This window comes from Condylostylus longicornis, unplaced genomic scaffold, assembly GCF_029603195.1.
Source record: "Condylostylus longicornis isolate FDR11 unplaced genomic scaffold, ASM2960319v2 ptg000006l, whole genome shotgun sequence".
NCBI lineage: Eukaryota > Metazoa > Arthropoda > Insecta > Diptera > Dolichopodidae > Condylostylus > Condylostylus longicornis.
Window position 1 is genome coordinate 2,897,962 of NW_026577975.1, and position 21,479 is coordinate 2,919,440.

At 25.1% G+C, this 21,479-nt stretch overlaps 1 protein-coding gene across 5 annotated transcripts; it reads left to right on the forward strand.

Moving 5' to 3' along the window:
* The first annotated feature begins 572 nt into the window (after positions 1 to 572).
* LOC129618468 (G protein-activated inward rectifier potassium channel 3-like) lies at positions 573 to 8,020 on the forward strand. Of its 5 annotated transcripts, none has more exons than XM_055533243.1 (8): positions 573 to 702; positions 2,530 to 3,106; positions 5,940 to 6,054; positions 6,149 to 6,546; positions 6,604 to 6,754; positions 6,835 to 7,024; positions 7,086 to 7,316; positions 7,388 to 8,020. In XM_055533243.1, the coding sequence occupies exons 2-8, from the start codon at positions 2,868 to 2,870 to the stop codon at positions 7,702 to 7,704; spliced, it is 1,641 nt and encodes a 546-aa protein (XP_055389218.1). In that variant the 5' UTR covers positions 573 to 702; positions 2,530 to 2,867; the 3' UTR covers positions 7,705 to 8,020. The 5 variants fall into 5 exon arrangements, with proteins under 5 accessions (XP_055389218.1, XP_055389219.1, XP_055389220.1 ...); XM_055533244.1 differs by having other exon boundaries at positions 634 to 672; XM_055533245.1 differs by having other exon boundaries at positions 653 to 672; positions 2,835 to 3,106.
* Positions 8,021 to 21,479: the final 13,459 nt, after the last annotated feature.

Below are 21,479 nucleotides of genomic sequence, written 5' to 3' on the forward strand. Positions count from 1 at the left end.
AGTATTTATTGCCCCAATTTCTTGGTAAGTATTACCGCTATTTGAATGTTAAAGTGCCTTTGTATCCAAAATTTATTTCAAAATGTTTGATGAGACGAGTAAACTTAATGAAAATCTAAAAAGACAGTTTGACAACATTATCCCCATTATGAATTTCAGCTTTAATGAATGAAGAATAGAATTTTTGTAGTTGTCTACCTCTTTACTAAGGTTTTCATAGTACAAAACAAAAAGTATGGCATACATAAAAGAATACAAAAAACCGATTATAAAGCTTTGCTTCCTTATTAAATCAAAATAAAAATTCTTATACAAAACAGAAATATTTTCTTATTTTTAAATCTTAATTCATTTGTTATAGCTACTACTTGTTGAGCTCTCAGATGAGTTTTTAGTACAAAATATGACCTTTTGTTTATTAATTAATCATACAAAATAAGAAAACGAAAAAAAATTTAATTTCATATTTTTAAAGAAAGAATTTTTTTTTTTAAGAGAAAAATTAAAAAAAAAAATATTTTATTTAATTACATAAATCAGTTTATACCTAGTTGAAATCGGTTTCAAATGTAAGACGCAAGAGTGATTTGTTATATTTTTAGTGATAAAAAATCGTTGTACATAAAAATGTATGTACATACCTTTATCATAACAACATAGTGTTGACGAAATGTAAATAATAAATTTAAATTGTATATTAATGTACGTATATACACATGTATGTATATAATTATAACGTTACTCATAATTATTATACGAAATGTTCTAAAATAGTAATTATTTAAATATTAAAAGAAGCCCAATAAATTAGCCTGTGTATAAAATAAAATTTTTATATTTAAACAACTTATGTATATATGTAGGTATAATAATATAAGTCGTGTATATTGTGAATATTAAATTTTATAATTATCAGAAAATAATATTATTGTTATAATTCTAAATAATTAATATTAGAGATGTAAATATGAAAATTTTTATCAGAGATAAAAAATATAATAATGTCACTTAAAATATTATAATATTATGTATAACAGTTTTAATTGAAATAACAATAATATAGAATAAGTAAGTAAAATATTGTATACATTATGTAAAGACAGACGACAGGTTGTATAAAATTTTTAGTCAGCACATACTAAAAAAAAAATTATAACAATATTTATTAGGACAGGAGGTGAATAATATTTTTTTAAAAATTTTACTATGTCAGTGTTACTATAATATGTGAAATACTATTTAATAAAGTACTTATATATAAAGTGTTTCTGGTCATGTACATTAATTATATGTATACTATATACCAATTGTCTAAGTGAACTATTAAATTTAAGTATACTAGCTAGTATATTTTGTTTACAGAAATTTTGGTCTTAATAAAAATATCATAATGTTATATAATATTATAAACTATAATATTCAATTATTAATAAAATAAAATCATTACGGGGTCATCTCTTTTAATTGCATTTATTTCAAATTTTTAAGAGTATGACAATACGAATTCGACGCATTACGGCAAAACATATAAGCTCAGTTTATATAAGGTGGGCCAAGTTTGATATTATTAAATAGATTTGGCATTTACTGTTTTAGTATAAATATCTGAAATTTTAATATAAACAAACTAAACTGACTAACTTATAGTTTATTTTGCTAAATTAGTTTTACTAAAATTTTGAAGAAAGATTTCTAGAAGAATCAATCTAAATAATTATATGTATATGGTAAACTGTTATTGCATATCGAAAAATTTTTTGAAATTTTCGTGTTTAGTCCCTTTCGATAGCTTTAGTCGCAAACTTAAATAATAACCTATTAAATTTAATATTACATCCAAACCAATAGCTTAATTTACTTCTTTTTTATACAATGGACGTATTTGAACAGACATTTGGGTATATATATAACTGAAACGAAAAAATGTCAAGTATTTTCCAAAAATTATATTTCTAACATAATTTATGCTATATACAGATACTAGATTTCCAATTCTTATATCATACTTAGAACATTTTTAAAAGTGTTATCTTTATTGTCAGTATCATGTTTAACATTAGTCTATGTAATTATTTTGAACATCTGCTTTGAATACAGATTTGCATTCAGTATATTTTTAGTTGAGAATTAGTTAAGACGTTTAAGATTTTCCGGAATTATCTTAAAATTAGAATTTTAAGAAAATCATAATTAAACTTACTTAATAATTAAATCATATTTGTTAACTCTCAAAAAATTTTTTAATTAAATATCAAAAACTGTTCTGATTTAAACTTATACTATAAGCTTCAATCACTGAAATAATATTTTTAAATTAAATTTTCAATTCCACATAATAATATATATAGTGTAATGACATAAGCGGGAAATCTTTTATTTAAATTAAATTAAAAATATTTTAAATTAGATTATAAAAAAAAAAATATAGAGAAAATTCTACATGCATTTCTACATCTTAATGAATCTTTTAAGAAATTTTAAGAAAGTTTTGTGGGTATACCTATGACGTGTTTTTGCAAAATTTTTCAGAAATACATGCGAAATATAAGCTGTAGTGAATAGATAGATCATTTAGTTATATATTAGTAAATTATTTTTTATTTTATATAACAATATTATCGTATATATCAATTTTATCAACGTAAATATAATAAGAAATATAACAAAATTTATAATTGTATAACGAAATAAATATAACAAAAATTAAAATTGATAAAAATATTTTTTAATTAAAAATATTTGTAATAAAATAATTGAATAAAATTCTCACTAATTAAATAATAAATAAATTATAATTATTTTATAATTTTAATTAAACCTCTTAATACCCATAGAAGGGGTTCTTTTAAAAATTCGAATTTAAAAAAATGATTCTAAATAAAAACGATGATCAACGAGAAGATCAAACACAAAAATTATTAGATAATAAAAATTCAAATTTAAATTCTCCAGTTATAATTAAAATGTCAAATGATGAGGGAATTAAAGAGAAATTGTCATGTCCATCACATTCAACAAAAGGCAAAGAAACTTTATTAGAATCATTTCAAGAACATTTAAAAATTTCATTAAAAAATCTTAATGAAACATCTGGACCATTATCAAGGTAAGTTTAGAAAAATTGTAAATATTTTCATATTGTATTATAGTTGGCCGCCATATTTAATACCATAGAAATTTGAGGCCATAGCCATTATTAAATTATTGATAATAATTAATTATTTACAATATTTTATTAAATTAGATTTTAATCACGATAGTAATAATGGTTTTTGGAAATATATTAGTTTCACTTTGCCATACCATACTATCTTACTTTTAAATTTACTAATCCATCCTTATCGTATGCCTCAGTTCATAATTTACTAATCCATCCTTATTGTATGCCTCAGTTCGTAATTTACTAATCCATCTTCAAAGTATGCCTCAGTTCATAATTTACTAATCCACTCTTATCGTATGCCTCAGTTCATAATTTACTAATCCATTCTTATCGTATGCCATCCAGTTTTGAAAGATCCTTCCGCATATTCAACTACGGAAACCTACGGAAACGGAATCGGTATGAGAAATAATATGGAAAATTTTTGCACCTTACCAAATAATAAAGATGTTTAAAATTAGTAAACTTAAATTTATTGGAATAATTAGATGTGCCACTGAATTTCTACAAAAAATTGGCATATTGTGGGTATTTGACTCTTTCCAAATAACACATAATACCACATGCAATTACAAAATGAAGTTTGTGCTCATCTGATTTCTAAATTGTCAATATATTTTTTAAGAAGTTTCACATTATTCAATAAATAATAATAATAATTATAAATTTTCAAAATGAAAAAAATTAAATTTTCAAAATATAGAAAGAAAAATTGGTTTGCCGAATTTTTAGAGTAAGTTTTAATAATTCAATTACATTATTCTTAAATGTGGGCAAAATGTTTTATTAAAATGGTGAAATTTAGTGAATATTCAAAAAATAATATTTCGAAAAAAATTTTGTACTTTAAATGTAGCCAAATACGAGTAGAATTTGCACATGGAAACTTAACCATTGCGAATATTTCCATTAAATTATAATAACTAAGCTGAGTATTTCAATTATGCTTAAGTTTGCAACCTTAATATTGATAAATTTAATTTCGAATTTAACTCTCGACCAACTAACTTTAATAACAAATTTATTATTTGGGTACCTACCTACATAATAAATTAGGTACATAATAATATTATGCTTGAACATCTTTTATACCTGCATAATATCTAGGTATATTTCCTTTCTCTATTACACGGTATGTGTTTATATAAGATCTTATCTACTATTACAGTCGGGTAAATATTTTAATATTCCCACTTTCTTGTTCTCATGCAAATTAAAAATTTTTGCTTAATTTTCGATCACATATTTTTGAATAATTTTTTTTCCCACACATTATTTTGTATATTAATTCCAATTTTGAATAGTAGCATACGTCATTATTAATATACAAAATATAGTTCTATATAAAGACAAATTATTTAATTCCTTTAAATACTATATTATAGAGTAGAGGAAACGTCAATTTAATTAAAGCTTAATTTGTATAATGAGAAATTCTAAATACACAAGAAATGTTTATATCGTCGTGTATAATCGTATAAGGTATATTACAATTTTACCGTTCCGTTTGCTACGCTGAGAAAAAATATTGTGAGATATGGACATATAAATAATATTTCCCTCTCTCATTATTGAATTCTAATTCGATTACGTTACATTTGCATGGGAAAAATTTACACGAATTATTTTGCACTGCTGTCCTAGAACTGACACGATCAACTATATATTATATTCTTGTTTTCATATAAATATTGTGTTTTTTTCATTTATAAATAGTTTATATTTAAATTTTTGTTCTTTAATTTATAATTCAAGTCCAAGGTAGTAAATAAAAATTAAAATACTGTAATAAAAGCACTCTTTAACAAGTGTGATTAATTATATTTCAAGGGCAATAATTTTATCTATATATGTACAAAATTTGTTTACAAATAAAGTTTGTGAAATCTACAGGTAGTCCAAAATCACTACAGTTTTACACTTCCACATTATTTCCGTCAGTTATCAGAGTAACTTTTGTAATTTTGTAGAAATCAAAATAGGTTTGGCGGTTTCAGATTTTATACCGGAACACCTTAATGCCGATTTTGAGGAAGACTTTTTAGTTCTTATAATAATGAACATATGGGACAAGTGAATATTGTGTAATATAATCAGATCAGGTACATCTTTCATACATAATATGTACGTATATATCAAATTTGAGCTACTTTTTAGCTTATAGTCAAAATTACGGTCCTGATATAGAACAATATAATTTTTGGTTTACGTACAATTGAAAAGGCCATTTAATTTTATAACATACTGTTAAAAAGAAATTTAATTTAATAAAATTATTATTTTTTTTTTTGTTTTGTTTAAAGCCCTCATGTTAAAATGTCTGCTAAAAATAATTAATATTATTCAGTATAGTCTAATTTTGTTAAGAAATTTATTTTTAGTGTACCAAAACATTCGTAGCACTAAAGCAAGTTGTCATAATTACTAAATTAATTAAAATCATAAATAATTTTGTTTATATCATAGAATAAATAATAATTATTATCATATTTTAGTTCATAATCTTAAGACAGTTTTAGTAGTGCCTTAACAACTCTTATATTATTTTAAAATGTAATTAAAATTTGAATATAATTTGTATAATTAAATTGGAAATTAATTTATTTAAATTAAAAATATTTAAAATTTGGAAAATGATTAGAGATCCCCAAGACTGGATTGGGATATTGGGTGTTTTCAATAAGAAATTATTGCGCCTCCATTCTATTTAACTTCTACATAAATGGTTTATTTAAAATTATATTTAAAATATTGATCATTCTTTTATTTTAAACAGGTACAGACAGACACGGTTTTCCTCTCGTCGTGTCAGGAAACGAGTCATTTTTAAACAAGGAGATTGTAATGTTGTCCAGGGGAATGTTGCAAAACGACGGCGAAGATATATGCAAGTAAGTATAATTGAACTTTCTCTGAATGGTAACGTGAGTTTCAAGACCATTATTGTTCATTAAAATCCATTTTTTTTGCATATTTCATTTGCAGGATATTTTTACAACACTTGTTGATGCTCAATGGCGTTGGACATTATTAGTTTTTGCATTAAATTTTTTAATATCATGGGCTGCTTTTGCTGTTGTTTGGTGGGCAATTGCATATTTACACGGTGATATAGAATATCTACAAATGGAAGAGGAAATGAAAGAAGATGGAATTAATATTGAACAATTATTAAATGGAACATTTACAATGTGTGTTACAGAAATTCATAGTTTTACATCAGCATTTTTGTTTTCAGTAGAAACTCAACATACAATTGGTTATGGTAATCGTTATTTAACTGAAGAATGTTCTGAAGCTATTTTTGTAATGTCTTTTCAATCAATAACTGGTGTATTTATACAGGCATTTATGGTTGGAATTGTATTTGCGAAATTGTCGAGGTAATTAGTGGCTGCTCATAAGTTAAAGATTTTACAGCAAGTTTTAAATTTTAATAGGCCCAAGAAACGCGCTCAAACTTTATTATTTTCAAGAAATGCTGTTGTATGTCATCGTGATGGTGTTCCATGTTTAATGTTTAGAGTTGGTGATATGCGTAAAAGTCATATAATTGAAGCTCATGTTAGAGCACAATTTATAAGAAAGAAGGTAACACAACACTCTATTAGAATTATATTCTCCAAATATTAATCTATATGTCATGTAATTTTCAATAAAATATTGTTTAGATTACAAAGGAAGGTGAAGAATTACCATTTTATCAGCAAGAATTACAAGTAGGTGCTGATGGAGGTGAAGATCGTTTAATGTTTATTTGGCCAACTACAATTGTACATAAAATAGAAAATGAAAGTCCTTTATACAGCCTCTCTGCACAAGATATGTTAAAAGAATCATTTGAAATTGTTGTAATGCTTGGTTAGTTTGCAATTTGTATAAAACTTTTTAATATTACTATAAAATTAATATGATTTTATAGAAGGAGTAGTCGAATCAACTGGTATGACAACACAAGCACGTAGCAGTTATTTACCTTCAGAAATATTATGGGGTCATCGTTTTGAGCATGTTGTTAATTTTCGAAAAGAAAGTGGAGAATATGAAGTTGATTATATGAAATTTAATAATACTTATGAAATTGATACTCCATTATGTAGTGCTAAACAATTAGAAGAAGTTAGAGCTGAAATTATTTTACCAAATGGATTAGGTTTGTTCAGAATTATTTTAAAATTTTAATTTTATATGATTTTCAATAAAATAATTTCTTAAATATTTTAGATAGAATAACCAGTTTGGGTGTTAAAAATTCATTAATTCCATCAAGTGATGATACATCAGAATCTATGGAAGAAATACAATCTTATTCAATTCCAACACCAAATTTAACGAATAATAATCGAAATGTTGATGATTTAAGTTCTAATAATAATAATAATAGTTTAATATTGTTAAAATCTAATGTTAATAATGAAAAATCAAATACATTTTTAAGTAATGGTTCATTAGCATCTTCAAAACCATCTACTAGTTATAATCAAAGAAGTAAAACACCAGTTAAATCAAATAATAATCGTCCATTGGATTCAATTTGTTAAAATAATTTGCAATGTACAGGCATAATTAGCTTTACCTACATTTAAAACGTCTATTTAAAGTCAATGTTAAACTTAAACAGAGTATTACACAGAGAAAAGAATTAAAGTTAAAATAAAATAATTTAAATTTTTTTTTTTGTCAAATTTATTAATTATTGTTGATGTTGTTCAAGAATTGTAACCGAATTTACGATATGCCTTGGAATCATAATTGGGAAAACCTGTAATTCAATTAGGACTGAATGGAATAGGATAAAACTTAATTGTCTTGATTAAATAATTCTACAATTTTAAATATAGTTAATTAGTTTGATTATGTTGTAGACTTTTAACTTTCTAGAATGAAAAGATGTTCTATACTTTCACTGTTCTATACTTAAAAGCCTTTGATGCCAATTTTATATTAAAAATCCTATTACATAATGAGAGTAACATTAAGTAATAAAAATATTTTATCTAGAATATTTTTATTACAATCCAACTAGAAAAAACAACAGATAAATTGCATATTTCATAAAAAAATAATTTTTCATCAACGTTATACAATCATTTTCCTCAAGATATTTTTATAATATTAAAATGAAAATCAATAATAATTATGACCGACAGCAAACTAACATTATTTTTCCAAAGGAAGTAACAAACTATATAATTACAAAATGATGTTATACTCGTACAATATTTCATATACAATATTCATTTTGTAATCTTATTATTTTCTAATGATATTTCAGTTTTGGGAACTAAGATAAATTCGGAAAGTGATGAGATAAATTAAATGTACATTTATAGTGCTGCTGTGTAATATAAGGAAATTTTACTAATAGTTTTTAATAAAAACCTATATAATATATAATATTTTTTGTAATGGTATAAGAATCTAGAAAAATTTAATGTTTGAGCCCTTTTTATTTTTATATGTTCTTTATAAATATATTGGTTTTTTAATATACATGCAGTCATAATAATATAATGTTTACAATAATATTAAAAACCTATTTTATGATTATGCTTTTAGCTGCTAGTAAATATTATAGTTTTCCCAGGTTATTTTTTTTTTGTTTTTATAACCGTACGGACGTATGTTCGAAGAGTATACTAAATTTACCTTATCGTTTGTAACATTAAGAAATAGTAGTCTGAGATATAGACATATGTGTATGTTTTTGACCAGCATCGAATTTTGAGTTGACTCAAACATGTTTGGCCATCTGTCTGTCCGTCACAACGATAACTCGAAAATTAATTGAGCTAAGCTAACTAGATTATTAAAAATTATTTATAATAGTAAAGACCAGAACCCTATTTAAATTGGATATGATAAAGGCAGTGATTCGGGTAGCCGCTATTCAACTTTAAAAGTTATTTGGCTATATCTCAGAAGCCATAGAATTTATAGTATTCGAATATTAACAAGGAAATATTTTATTAGGCCTCTTATATTTGATGAAACTAATTGAATTTTTTTTGACTTGTGGTGTTAGCTGCCATATTACTTCGAAATTACAGTGAATAAACGAATAAAAATGCAGGAGTATACTTATGGAACAGTGTGGCAAATGTTAGTAAGTAATTGAGTTATGAAAGTAATATTTTTGTAAGAAATTGAGGTAGCTAATTGCACCGTGTAACATTATATAAAGTCACTTACTCTCTTCTCACAGAATATATACGAAAAGTTAGGTGAGTACAAAAAAAAATTTCTAATAAATTCTTAATCTACACAGAAAAAAAAGAGTAGAACATTTAGCTAAAACAATAGTATAAATCACCTAATGAAATGCTTGATTTTCAGCCTCCTAAACTATTTAGCTACATTGCCTAATTTAAATTAGCTGAATTTACTTTTTAATAATTAGGAAAATTAACCAAATAAATTTGCTGATTTATCTACAATACTAGCTAAAATACCTAAAAATTTAGGTGGATTGCAACTAAGCAAATAGTCGGTTCACCTAATCATTTAGTTGATTTATTTTAAAACCTTTTTGAAATTTAACTAAAGAAATAGGAATTTCACCTAAATAAATAGTTAAAAAATATTCTCAACAATAGATAATATACCTAATTATTTAGTTAGAGAATAGAAAATATAACTATTTTTTAGTTAATTATAATAGGGTTTTTACCTATTATATTAGAAAAAGTATCTAAACAAATTAGGCTCTTCTCTAAATTTATTTAGATTTAACCCTGAAAATAAAAGAATGTTATAAATTAAAAATTAAGTTTTGCTTCATTTACGAGTAATTTTATTTTGTTGTTTATTTTTTTAGATATTTCACATTATTTTTAATGTAAAAACATGAACGTTCTTCTAAACAGCCAACAACAATGATGATAGGTTCTGTATTGTTAAATTTTTTGGCAAGTTAGTATTCCTCCTTTATATAATAAAAAATTTTCTTATCACGTTTCGTAACAAGTAATGCAAAAGATTTCTGTCCATCTACAATAAATTGAAGTTTGCCATTGCTTTTTTGTTTCGGCCACGTATGTAAAATTTTATCGTTTGTGGTTTCAAAATAGTATTATCTTCTATTTATAGTATAGTCGTAGTATAATTTTTACAATCTATAAATCAAAAATAATAATTGTTATAGAACTTTTAAAAATTAGTCAAAATTTATTTTTCAAATTACCTTTGAATATCTTGTTATAAAATTGATAAAAGCTTAATGTTTTTCTGGTTCTTCCTTTGTGAAGTGAAAATGTTTTCTCGAAGTCAAAATTCGATCTAAAATACAATTGAATATTTTTGGTTAGTTAAACAAAATAACTTGATTATATAAAAACTTACCAAAGAAGTTCCAAAATTTATTTCACAAAATCTTGAAAATGTAAACTATGCTTGTTTACTATACCAATATTCACCATATACTAGCTTCTTTTCAAATACTTCAAAAATTAGAATACAAAACAAGTAGCGGTACTTTGAATTTTTTTCTTGATAAAACAAGTGTTTTTTTCTAAATTCAGCTAATGTTTCCGATATTTCAACTAATGTTTTAGTTAATTCCTTTTTAAGTAAAATAATGTGGCCGAATTAACTGAAGTTATAGCTAAAATATCTAGAAAAGTAGTTATTGAAGAAGAAATGTAGCGGTACTTTGTTTTTTTTTTCTAAATAAAACATTTTGATCTTTTCATAACTCAACTAATGTTTTCGGTAGTTCAGCTAATGTTTTAGTCAATCTTTTGATATAAAATGAAATAGCTGAATCAACTAAAGTTGTAGTCAAAATATTTAAAAATGTAGTCATTGATTAGGAATTTACATAAAAACTGTAAACTTATTTTTTTGTTTTCTTTTCTAAAATAACTAAATGTTTAGGTGAAATATCTAATTAAATTAGTTGAACTTTTTCAACTATTTATTTTAGATAATACATCTAAATGAGTAGACAAATCACCTAATCTTTTTAATATTGCATTCAACTAATTCCAAATAGTTGAGCCAGCTAATAGTGAATTTTAAAACAGCTAAAGAAGTTGTCAATACTTCTAATTGTTTATATGAAACACCTAATTTGAAACCAGCTAATTACGATTAGTTGAAAAATCTAATTCATTTTTTTCTGTGTAGAGCTACTCAATAAAGAGATTACATGCAATTGCACCAAAATTTTAGTACATTTATGTGCGACTTCATAAAACTTCCTGTGGAGGCCATAGCTATGAATATATCTAGGATTTTGGCAGTAATTTGGTACCAAATGGAATTCAATTCTTATTAAGAATTGTAGCTCTATGGTTATATAAACTCAATATTCTACAGTACACGGTATATATTATTTTTCTTTTTGTTTTTATATATTTAATAGGGCTATTTTTTCTTTTGATAAAATTTTCTTTAATTTTTCCGTTCACATATACGATTTTGTATGACCTCAGAAATCGCAAAATGAAAAGTTATGATTCAATAATATTTTCCAGTCATATAAATATGATGATGAGAGGAGTGATACATACGAGTATACTAATTTGCTTTTATGTCCTTTTATTTTAGGTTTTTGTTTTTTTTTTTTTTTGTGTGTGTTATTGTCCTATAAATACATTAGGTATTAAAATGGTTTTATTATAAGGAATAAAATATTTTGATATATGAAAAACAAAAAAAAAATGGAAAAATAAGAGGGTTTCATTTAGTATTCTTTGCGGTCATCATAAAAATAATGTCCGCCAAAAAAAAAAAAAAACTTAAATTGGATTTTATTTTTTCCTATATTTTATGTATTTTTTGGTAGTTTCTTGTCTTATTTCTTCTACATACTATAGATAATAAAATGAAAATCAATGTCCTTTTCAGTACAAGTCTACATACTAATAAATTCTATGTATGTATGTAAGATTTGTATATTGTGTGTTCATATTATATGTGCCCATCATAATAAATAATATACTTTATATTTTATATTGAAAATTTATATATTTTTTTTGATAGGAATATATTTGGTAGGTGTGTGTAACATATGTAACAATATATTCCTTACTATATTATTTCTAATGCGATAATTGAAGTCATAAAATACTATTAAGATATTTTTGTGTTATCATTAAAAACATAAACTTCAATAAAGTTTGCGAATTGAAAAAAATATATAAGAAGAATCGAAAGTAATCATTAAAAATGTATGCACGTCTAAATTATATAATATATCTAGTAAAAATCTTTCTGAGTAAATCAATATCCATTAGATGTGTTAGAATTAAGAACAGGGCAATTTTTATGGAATTGAATGTTTGATTATTATTTGGATGTTACGCATCAATAAATTGTGGAAGGAAGGAATGAAATGGAAGGTTGTATACTTAAATTTTCAAAATCTGCTATTAATCTATGAATTATTCGCTCACCAGACCTATTTAGTCAATTTTCTATTTATCAATTGTTTGTTCATCAGATCTTATGCTTGTAAAATATCACTTTCTTTTTAGAGAAAATAATATTTTATTGAATATACGATTAGAAAAATTTGGATTTAATTTTTAAGATTTAATTTTTAAAATAATTTTTAAAAAATCCAATTATGTATCATATTGATTTCATTTTTAACGACTCCCTCCTGATGTGTTCGTTGTGCCTTAGAACATCAGTGAATACAGCGAATCACAGAAATATTAAACTGAAAGCTCGAAAAGAAGAAAAGAGGAAGAATGATTTGCTTCAAAAAAAGCAAAAGATAAAATATTTACTAATGCAAACAAACTGCTTATGTACGGCTGCTTTCTCGTATCACATATGACCATTTAGATAGTCAGATTTGAGATAGTCACATTTACTCATTTTAAGCTGGTAATTAGCACTAAACCAATTTTAATCCATCCCAAACAACCCTTGTAAGAATTTTTTGAGTAAGATGAAAGGAACAACATTCCATTCCTCCGTAGTTCCCCCAATAAACAATGATGGTTCGATTTCTTCTGAAACAAAACGTCTCAAACAACCTTAACCATTTATCGCGTCAACCTGTAAGCAATTTCATATTTTATATGCCAACTGTGTCACAAATGGGCGTTACTTTGTTTCTGTTTGCAGTTCAACCAAAACGTGCGTACCCTTTCAAACCAGTTTAAATGAAGAGGTCTGCTAATATAAATGGCATGCTTATATTCCTAAACAGACGATATCAACATTTATATCAAATCTTTCCTTCTTCTTCCAATTTTATTGTGGAAAACAAAAAAATTTGATTTCAATATTATCGAAAATAATATTTTGCATATCTAAATAGCTAATACCAATTTCTTGTTTTACGTAATTTTAATGGAAATTTATATTTTAACGACTTAAAATAATAAAATAAGAAAAAAATTGTAATAGTAGAGAAAAAAGGGTTACAAGATAATAAAATTTATACGTTTAAGATAAATTTTTTTAATTATCCTTCCTGCTCAATAAGAAAGCAAGGTAATGAAAATGAATAAATAAGAAAAGAGAAAAATCGAGGAAAAGTTATAAAAATTAGATAAGAAGAAAATTTTTGATATCACCACATCGAATTTTAATCAATTCACTTAATTTACATAAAATCATTGTTGTATCTTTTTTTTTTTACCAAATTTATTATACTACCATTGTTCCACCCTTTTTTACTGCGTCTTTATCGTTCATTGATGAATTTCTCGAATTCAAATTCATTATAATTAATTTTTGTTAAAATAATTTATAACAAATTTTAACTCTGAAATTTTCATTATGGCTAAAGGAATTTTGTGGCTAGTTGTGCTGATTCTGGGTACGTTAATATAATTCTGGATTACGATAGTACTGGAATAACAAAATTTTAAATCAATATTATTTATGCCAGTATGTCTATACTATTGTTAATTTCTCAGTTTCCGAAATTTGATCAAATTCTTGAGTGAAGCTCGAATTAAATGAGGTTCTTGCGGTTGCAAATGAAATCGATTTGCGGTTGCAAATGGAGTGAACGCTCACTCGTATACTAGTATAATAAGGCAATATTGTAATATCTGTGTAAATATTTCAATATTTTATATATGAATTAATTGAAAATACCGTTAATACCTGGCAGTTACTTGCATAATATTAAAAGCTGATGATATTTCGTCACCATTTTAATAAATAATAAAATAGTATACCTAATTTATTTAGTACACTGACTTAGCCGTCATTTTACTATACGAAATATCAAATATTTCTGTAACTAAGACTGGTTTAAATGAAAAGTTAATAAATAAAATATTATTTATGGTAATATTCCATAAAATTTATTTTCTCTGTAACTTGTTACTGTACGTTCCCATATATTATGTATGTGCTTACTACATTAATAATTAAAACTTCTTATTACTAGTTGATATTTTAGCACTAATAATTTTGATTTATCTGTAGGTACTTACTGGTTTTTATTAGTAGTGTTTTGCAAAACAGTAAACATGATCTGCGAATTTAAGGAAGAAGAAAATAAATTATTTTATTAAAATATATCCATGGTTAACCACAAGTGGTAAGTTGGTTGAAATTTTCTAATGATTTCAACAGAATTTATAATATTCTTAGCTTCTCTTTTTTGTTTTTTTAATAAAGAGGCACACAAGCTATCAAATCCTAATTATGTAGGTTCTTCAACTCTTCTATCTTTTGTAAATGCTTGTAATTGATATTCGAATTATCGTTTCTTATTCATTCATATTCAGCGATGAAGTTAATTAATACGTGAGTTGTAAATTAAATTACAAAAATTTTCTATTAAAACTAACAATGTTGATAATATTAGTAATAAAATTAGTATGGTGTAAAAAATTTATTATACTTAAATATGATTAAAAAGTGTTATGAAAGAATGCAATACGTAATTAATACGTAATTAATGAGTAAGAGAAGAGAAGTGCTGAAGTTATCTGACAAGTTTTTTTCTTTTCGAACAGGTATTTTAGTAATTGAGCTTCTTAACATTTGAGAAATACAAGAGATATAAAATTTTTTTTGCTTTTTCTTATTTATCTGCCCATACAGAAAATACTCTTTCTTTATGAATTATAAACATCTCTGACGGAAAATGCGAATTGACAATACTATCTTGTATTGTGAACAAAGGTCAACAGCAATAATATGAAAACACAAATTATTAAAGCCAGACTATAAGTCAAGTTTATATTTAGTTTACATGTTCCTAGATATTTTAGGTAAAAGCTTACTAATTTTGGGAAGAAGTATTTAAACCGCATTTACATAATCTTCTGTAATAATTTCTCTAGACCCGACAACATAAATTTCGCTCGATAATATATTAGCTACGTCAGATTTTTTCAATTATACATACAATACACAATTTACTTATTTTTTTTGAGAACCAATTATTTGGTAATTATTAAATACTACCCCAACTACTTACACACAATTTATATTGCAAAAAAATTTTGTAATACTGGACCTTTTTATTTTTTGCAAGTGTTTCCATCTCATCTTTGTGTCAACATCTTTAAAAATTTATTAATAATGGTTTTTAAATTTTGAATAACCTTTTTTTTTTGTTTTCGTATTTTGTTTTTTCTTAAAGTGTCACATGTGTTTAAAATTCTACGTGTGCTTTCTAGAAAAGTCCAAATATTCTGAAAGAAAAATATTCGTGTATAATAATATTTTTTTCAAGTCTTGTATGAGTGATAAAGTAACGCTCACCTAAGTAAAACTCCTTTGGTAAAAAGAAAAAAAAATTTGAATTTTTCTAAAGCACGAGTGCCCTTTTATGCGGCCAGACTTTATGGGCAGTTTGGAATAGCCATATTTCGTTATTTATTATTTTTATACCCTGCACTTCGTGAAGGGTATATTAACTTTGGTATGGAGTTTGTAACTACTTGAAGTAGTCATTTGCGGTATGGACATATATATATATTCTTGCTCAGCGTAAAATTCTGCGTCGATTTAGACATGTCCGTCTGTCCGTCCGTCCGTCCGTCCGTCCGTCCGATCGCACGATAACTCAAAAACGAATTATGCAATCGACACCAAACTTTCACAAGTTTTTTCTTTTGTGCCAAGGACGAGCCCTGTTGTTATTGGACTTATTCGGACAACGGGTTCGGGTAGCTGCCATACAACTCCAAGAGTTTATTTCAAATATTTCAAAAACTAATAAAGGTATAAATACAAAATTTTGTATACATGTGTCCAATTATATTCTACACATGCTCTAAAAATTATAATGGGATAGCTGCACCGGTTCGGGTGGCTGCCATACAACTCCAACAGCAAATTTTTTATATTTGGAAAACGAATAAAGTCAGATTCATGAAACTTGGCAGTCATGTGTCCAATTATAGGTCAAATATATTTCTGAAGTTTTAGAAAAATTGCTTGACAGGTTCGGGTACCTGCCATACAACTCCAGAAGCTAATTTTAAATATTTGGAAAAGTAATATTGTCAGATACATGAAACTTGGCAGTTGTGTGTCGAGTTATAGGCCAGATATATTTCTGAAGTTTTGGTTGAATTGCTTTACAGGTTCGAGTAGCTCCCATACAAGTCTAAAAGCTTATTTTAAATATTTGGAAAAATAATAAAGTCAGATTCATGAAACTTGGCAGTCGTGTGTCCAATTATAGGTCAAATATATTTCTGAAGTTTTGATGGAATTGCTTGACAGGTTCAGATACGTGCCATACAACTCCAAAAGCTAATTTTAAATATTTGGAAAAATTATAAAGTCAGATTCATGAAACTTGGTAGTCGGATGTCCAATTATAGGTCAGACATATCCGTCAAGTTTCTATAGACTGATTTCACGGGTTCGAGTAATTGCTATACAAAAACGAAAGGTGCAGGGTATAATTCAATTGGTTTATACCGACTGAAACGTTTTTACTTGTTTTAAATATACAGAGTATACTACAGGATATACAGATTCATAAAGGTATACAACAATATATACCATTGGTTAGACGGTCAAAAATGAGTAAAAATTTTGTTCCGGACTAGGTGCCAAATCTCAAGGGTTTCCGAGTTACAGTGATTTTTTACGAATTTTCACGAAATTTGTACTTGTTCAAGTTTTTTTGCTTATAACTTCCGTTCCGAAAAAGATAGGGCCTTCAAACAAATATTTTCTGAAAGGCCTTTAAATTGAGCAAGCTACTTGATTTTGTATTTTATGTTTTTTCGGAATACTAAGTATTCGAGCTTTAGAACAAATCAAATTTTTCCATTTTTTTAGTTTTCTCTAAGTCGATAATTTTTGTACGAAATTTTTTGAAACTTTCGAATTTTTTTTTTACAAAATTTTACCCAGCTTCTTCAGCTTTAATTTAAGTCACTACTAATTTAACAAATTCTAGGAAGTATGTCGCTCCATTTTGTATTAAAATCAAATAAATAAATTGAATTTTCGCTAATTTAATAATTACAATTTCTCACCATTTTAATTAAAAATTACTTAAAAATTATTATTCATTCAACTCTCGCATATATGTAGGTATAGATCGATTTAATTTTACCAATCTTATAAGAAAAATTTATGAAAAATGACAAAATAGTAAATTAAATTTTTTTTTATTTTCTCATATTTTCATGTTATACTTACCATCTTCATGGATTCCATATTAAAATCACATTGAAATTTTCTAACCAAAATTCTTGTATAACACCAAAACTATAATATAGATAGACTTTTTCAATTGTACATTTTCATATTATTTAAAATTTTTTCTGTCATCATCACTGTACTCGTATTTTATAAAATTGGAAATAGCTAAACAGTAGATGTCGCTATTATTAAAGTCGTCATGCACATATTTACTTTATCGCTTTAAAAGGATTCTCTCAATTTCGTATATATTTTTGCTCTTTATGTAGGTTTGTATTAGAAGTAAATTTTTTTCCATTGTCTTTTATTATTATTATTTTTTTTAATTTTTATTTTATTTAATTTACAGTAAAGAAAAATATTCTCTTTTTTTGGTTTTTTTTTTTGAATTGTACACAAAAATATTTTCTCTATTCTATTTTTTATGTAGCAATAGGTTGATAATTGTCTGAATGAAATTTTATGTAATTTACTGTCATCGAAGCATTAAATTGCCTTCATATAACTTTTACTACTTTCTTTAACTTCTTCCTTAAGTTTTTCATTTTATATCCGTTTTTATTATTATTTTTTTTTATTTGTGTGTAGATATTCTTTAATAATGTTTAATTTTGTTACAAGGTGCTTCGCAGTGGCCCCCAACATTGTGTAACTATACTCGTTTTCGGGCTATAGCATGTTGAAAGAGAAAAGTACCAAAATTTTCTTGCATATAAATAAATGTTTATAATTTTGGAAGCATGTGGCATAGAGTAACCATCAGTTTCTTGTTTTACAGGCAATTGACTGTTCTTTATTTTTGTTCTCACAACAAATTTGATCTATGTAATAATTTTCCGGATATAGCTCGTTAAAATCACAATTTTTGTTTTTTTTTTTTTGTTAAATTGAAATTTCTCGAAAATTTGTGTTATTAAATTTTTTTTTTCTTTGTTTCTTCCAATACGCCACAATGAGCTCTTAAAGTTAATATATATAATATTTTCCTCTACTTCTCCATGTATTCCATAGTTTTCCCAGTAAAACGTATTAAAAGTCTCATACATTTCAAAAGGCTGTAGCTCGAAAACGAGTATATCTGCATCCCCCTCTGCCCTACCCATACAATTTTTTTTGCCGAAAATTGATCAAAGAATTGTCCCTGAAATTATTTGCCGCCTCATGCGAAACATAGTGTATATGTGCATTTACTATACATATAGTGATCATTTGCTCAGTAATATTTAGTGGAATGAATGTTTTTTTTTTCAAATTCTTATATCTGTGAACAAACTGAGTATGAAAGGAGTTAAATGAAAAGGAGTATACACTGTATTTGAGATGAGATAAAAGAGGAAAACAATTTTTCCAACTATGAAAGTAAGTACAGACGTACCTATACATATACAATTAAAATATGGCAGGATATTCGAAGTATATATACTGCTGTGTTAAGCTTCATTAACCAAAATAAAGAAGAAATAATAAAAAAAAAAAATCAACAATGAGAATAAAAACCATAACTGTTACCGTCATTATACTTTTTTACTTTGCATAAAATTAAACCTTTAGAGTATAAATTTGTTGTTATTGCTTGTTATTTTTTTTTTTCTATTTCCACTATGAAAAATATAAAAACCATCAAAATTTTAAATGGTATAGGCAATGTACACCTTCCTAAATTTTATTGTTTTCTATATAGATTTACATTTACTGATACATACGAGTACGCTGTCATAAAAAAAATTTTCTTCCCATCTTTCATGTAATTTTTAACCTGCATAATTATTTTTACAACTCCATTTTTCTACTCTATATAATAGTATTGTAGTAGTCGGCTTTCTCTTCTTCATCTTCTCGTTCTTTACTTAAAATATATTGTGGAATTTACAAGAACAAAATATAAAAAATAAGTAAAAAATATCCTTAAGAATTAAAAAATAGTTATTATTTGTTATTATAGTTAAAATTGTAATGTTATTATTTTTATGCAAAAATATGAGTACAGCTACATACAACCCTCCCAGGCCTCCCCCACCCTCGGGTCTTCAAAATATTTATTTACATAATTTGTATGTGCGTTTATTTGTTTTTTATTTAGAATACAAAATGCACCATTACCAATAATTTTTTATAATCAAAACTTTTATTTCTAGACTACATTTTATAATATTTTATGTATGTACGTATGTATTTTTTTTAAGGTAGAATTGAAAATATTTCCAAAATACTTTATATACAGCTTAGATATACATATACCTTTACTTATATTATTTTTACAATTTTCACCTTAATTTGCATAAAGATAGTTAAAAGGAGCAGAGAGAAAAAAATATGAGTGGAAAAAATGAAATTTTTTCAAAATTTATGAAATTTTGAAATTTTCATTTTTTATTATTCTATTTTTTTTTGTGTCTGTTATTTTAAGTTCTGTATCTGCTGGCAATAATAATCTATGATGCTATGATTTTCAATTCTCAATTTTGCGTCTTAAATAAAATTATTTGCATTTTATTTCAATGAGTTCTGGCGAAATTTTATTCTAAAGTTGTTTTTCCATAAATAGTTTCGAGTTTAAAAATTTTTCTAGCTTCATTTGTTTGTTGTTTTTTAATGGGAAACGTAAATATTGGAAAGTTATTAATCGTATCAGTAATTTTTTATATTGGTAATAGCAACCAGTTAATATGAGCTTTGAATTTTGTTAAAATATTCGAAGAATATTAGGTGAAATTAATTTTTTTTTTCTATTAAATTAATTTTGAGATGCAAGATTATGAAAAAAAATAATCGCGAATAGGATATTCCGTATTAATAGTGTAATACTAATAAAGAAAAAAATTACCTTTTGGCCAATATCCGAATTTGAAATTATTTTGGTGAGAACCAATTTTGTTTTCTAAATTTCGAAATTGTATAATTGTCCTTTTCTACGAAAGTTTTAGGATTGATCATAGTTCTCGCAAAAATTATTGTTCTAATTAAATTTAAATGTATAATGTGCGATCATTATAATGTCGAATTACTTACTATTTTCCAATTGATAAATTGATTTATATATTAATATAAATGTAGACAGGGTTTTGTAATTAAGGTGGCAAATAAATTCAAGGTATGATTCTTTCATCAATTTCCAGCAAGAGATTGTATGATGGGGTTGGAGAGGGGGGAGGGCGGCCAATATTCTTGTTTTTGAACTACATTCTGCAAAGTACTTATATGTACTGCATATAAATAAATGCTTATAAAATCGGTACCATGCGACATATACTAATTATTGAGATATTGTTTTAAAGGTGATTAATTGTTCTTTATTTTCGGTCTTACAATCAGTTTTATTGAAATTATATTTTTCAAGATATATCTAATTTTTTGATATTTCACACCCTGCCTACATAATTTTAAAAATATACTAATATAATTAATTAATTCTTGGCCATACAAAAAATTTTAAAATTATCTGCAAGCATATTACAATTTTAAATGAAATACCCAGACACATCCTAACAGGAACGCATATAACATTCTCCTATATCGTAATATATTCTGTTTTTTTTTTTGTTATACAAAAATCTATGAAAATTTTATAATATTTATGCAAAATTTTGCGCAAATCATGTATATAATTATAAATATGTATATATGAAATAAAAATTATAATAATATTTTTAATTATAATTGCATACGTTAAAATTTACTTATATATTATTCATTATTATTATTGTACCAGTAAATATTAAGT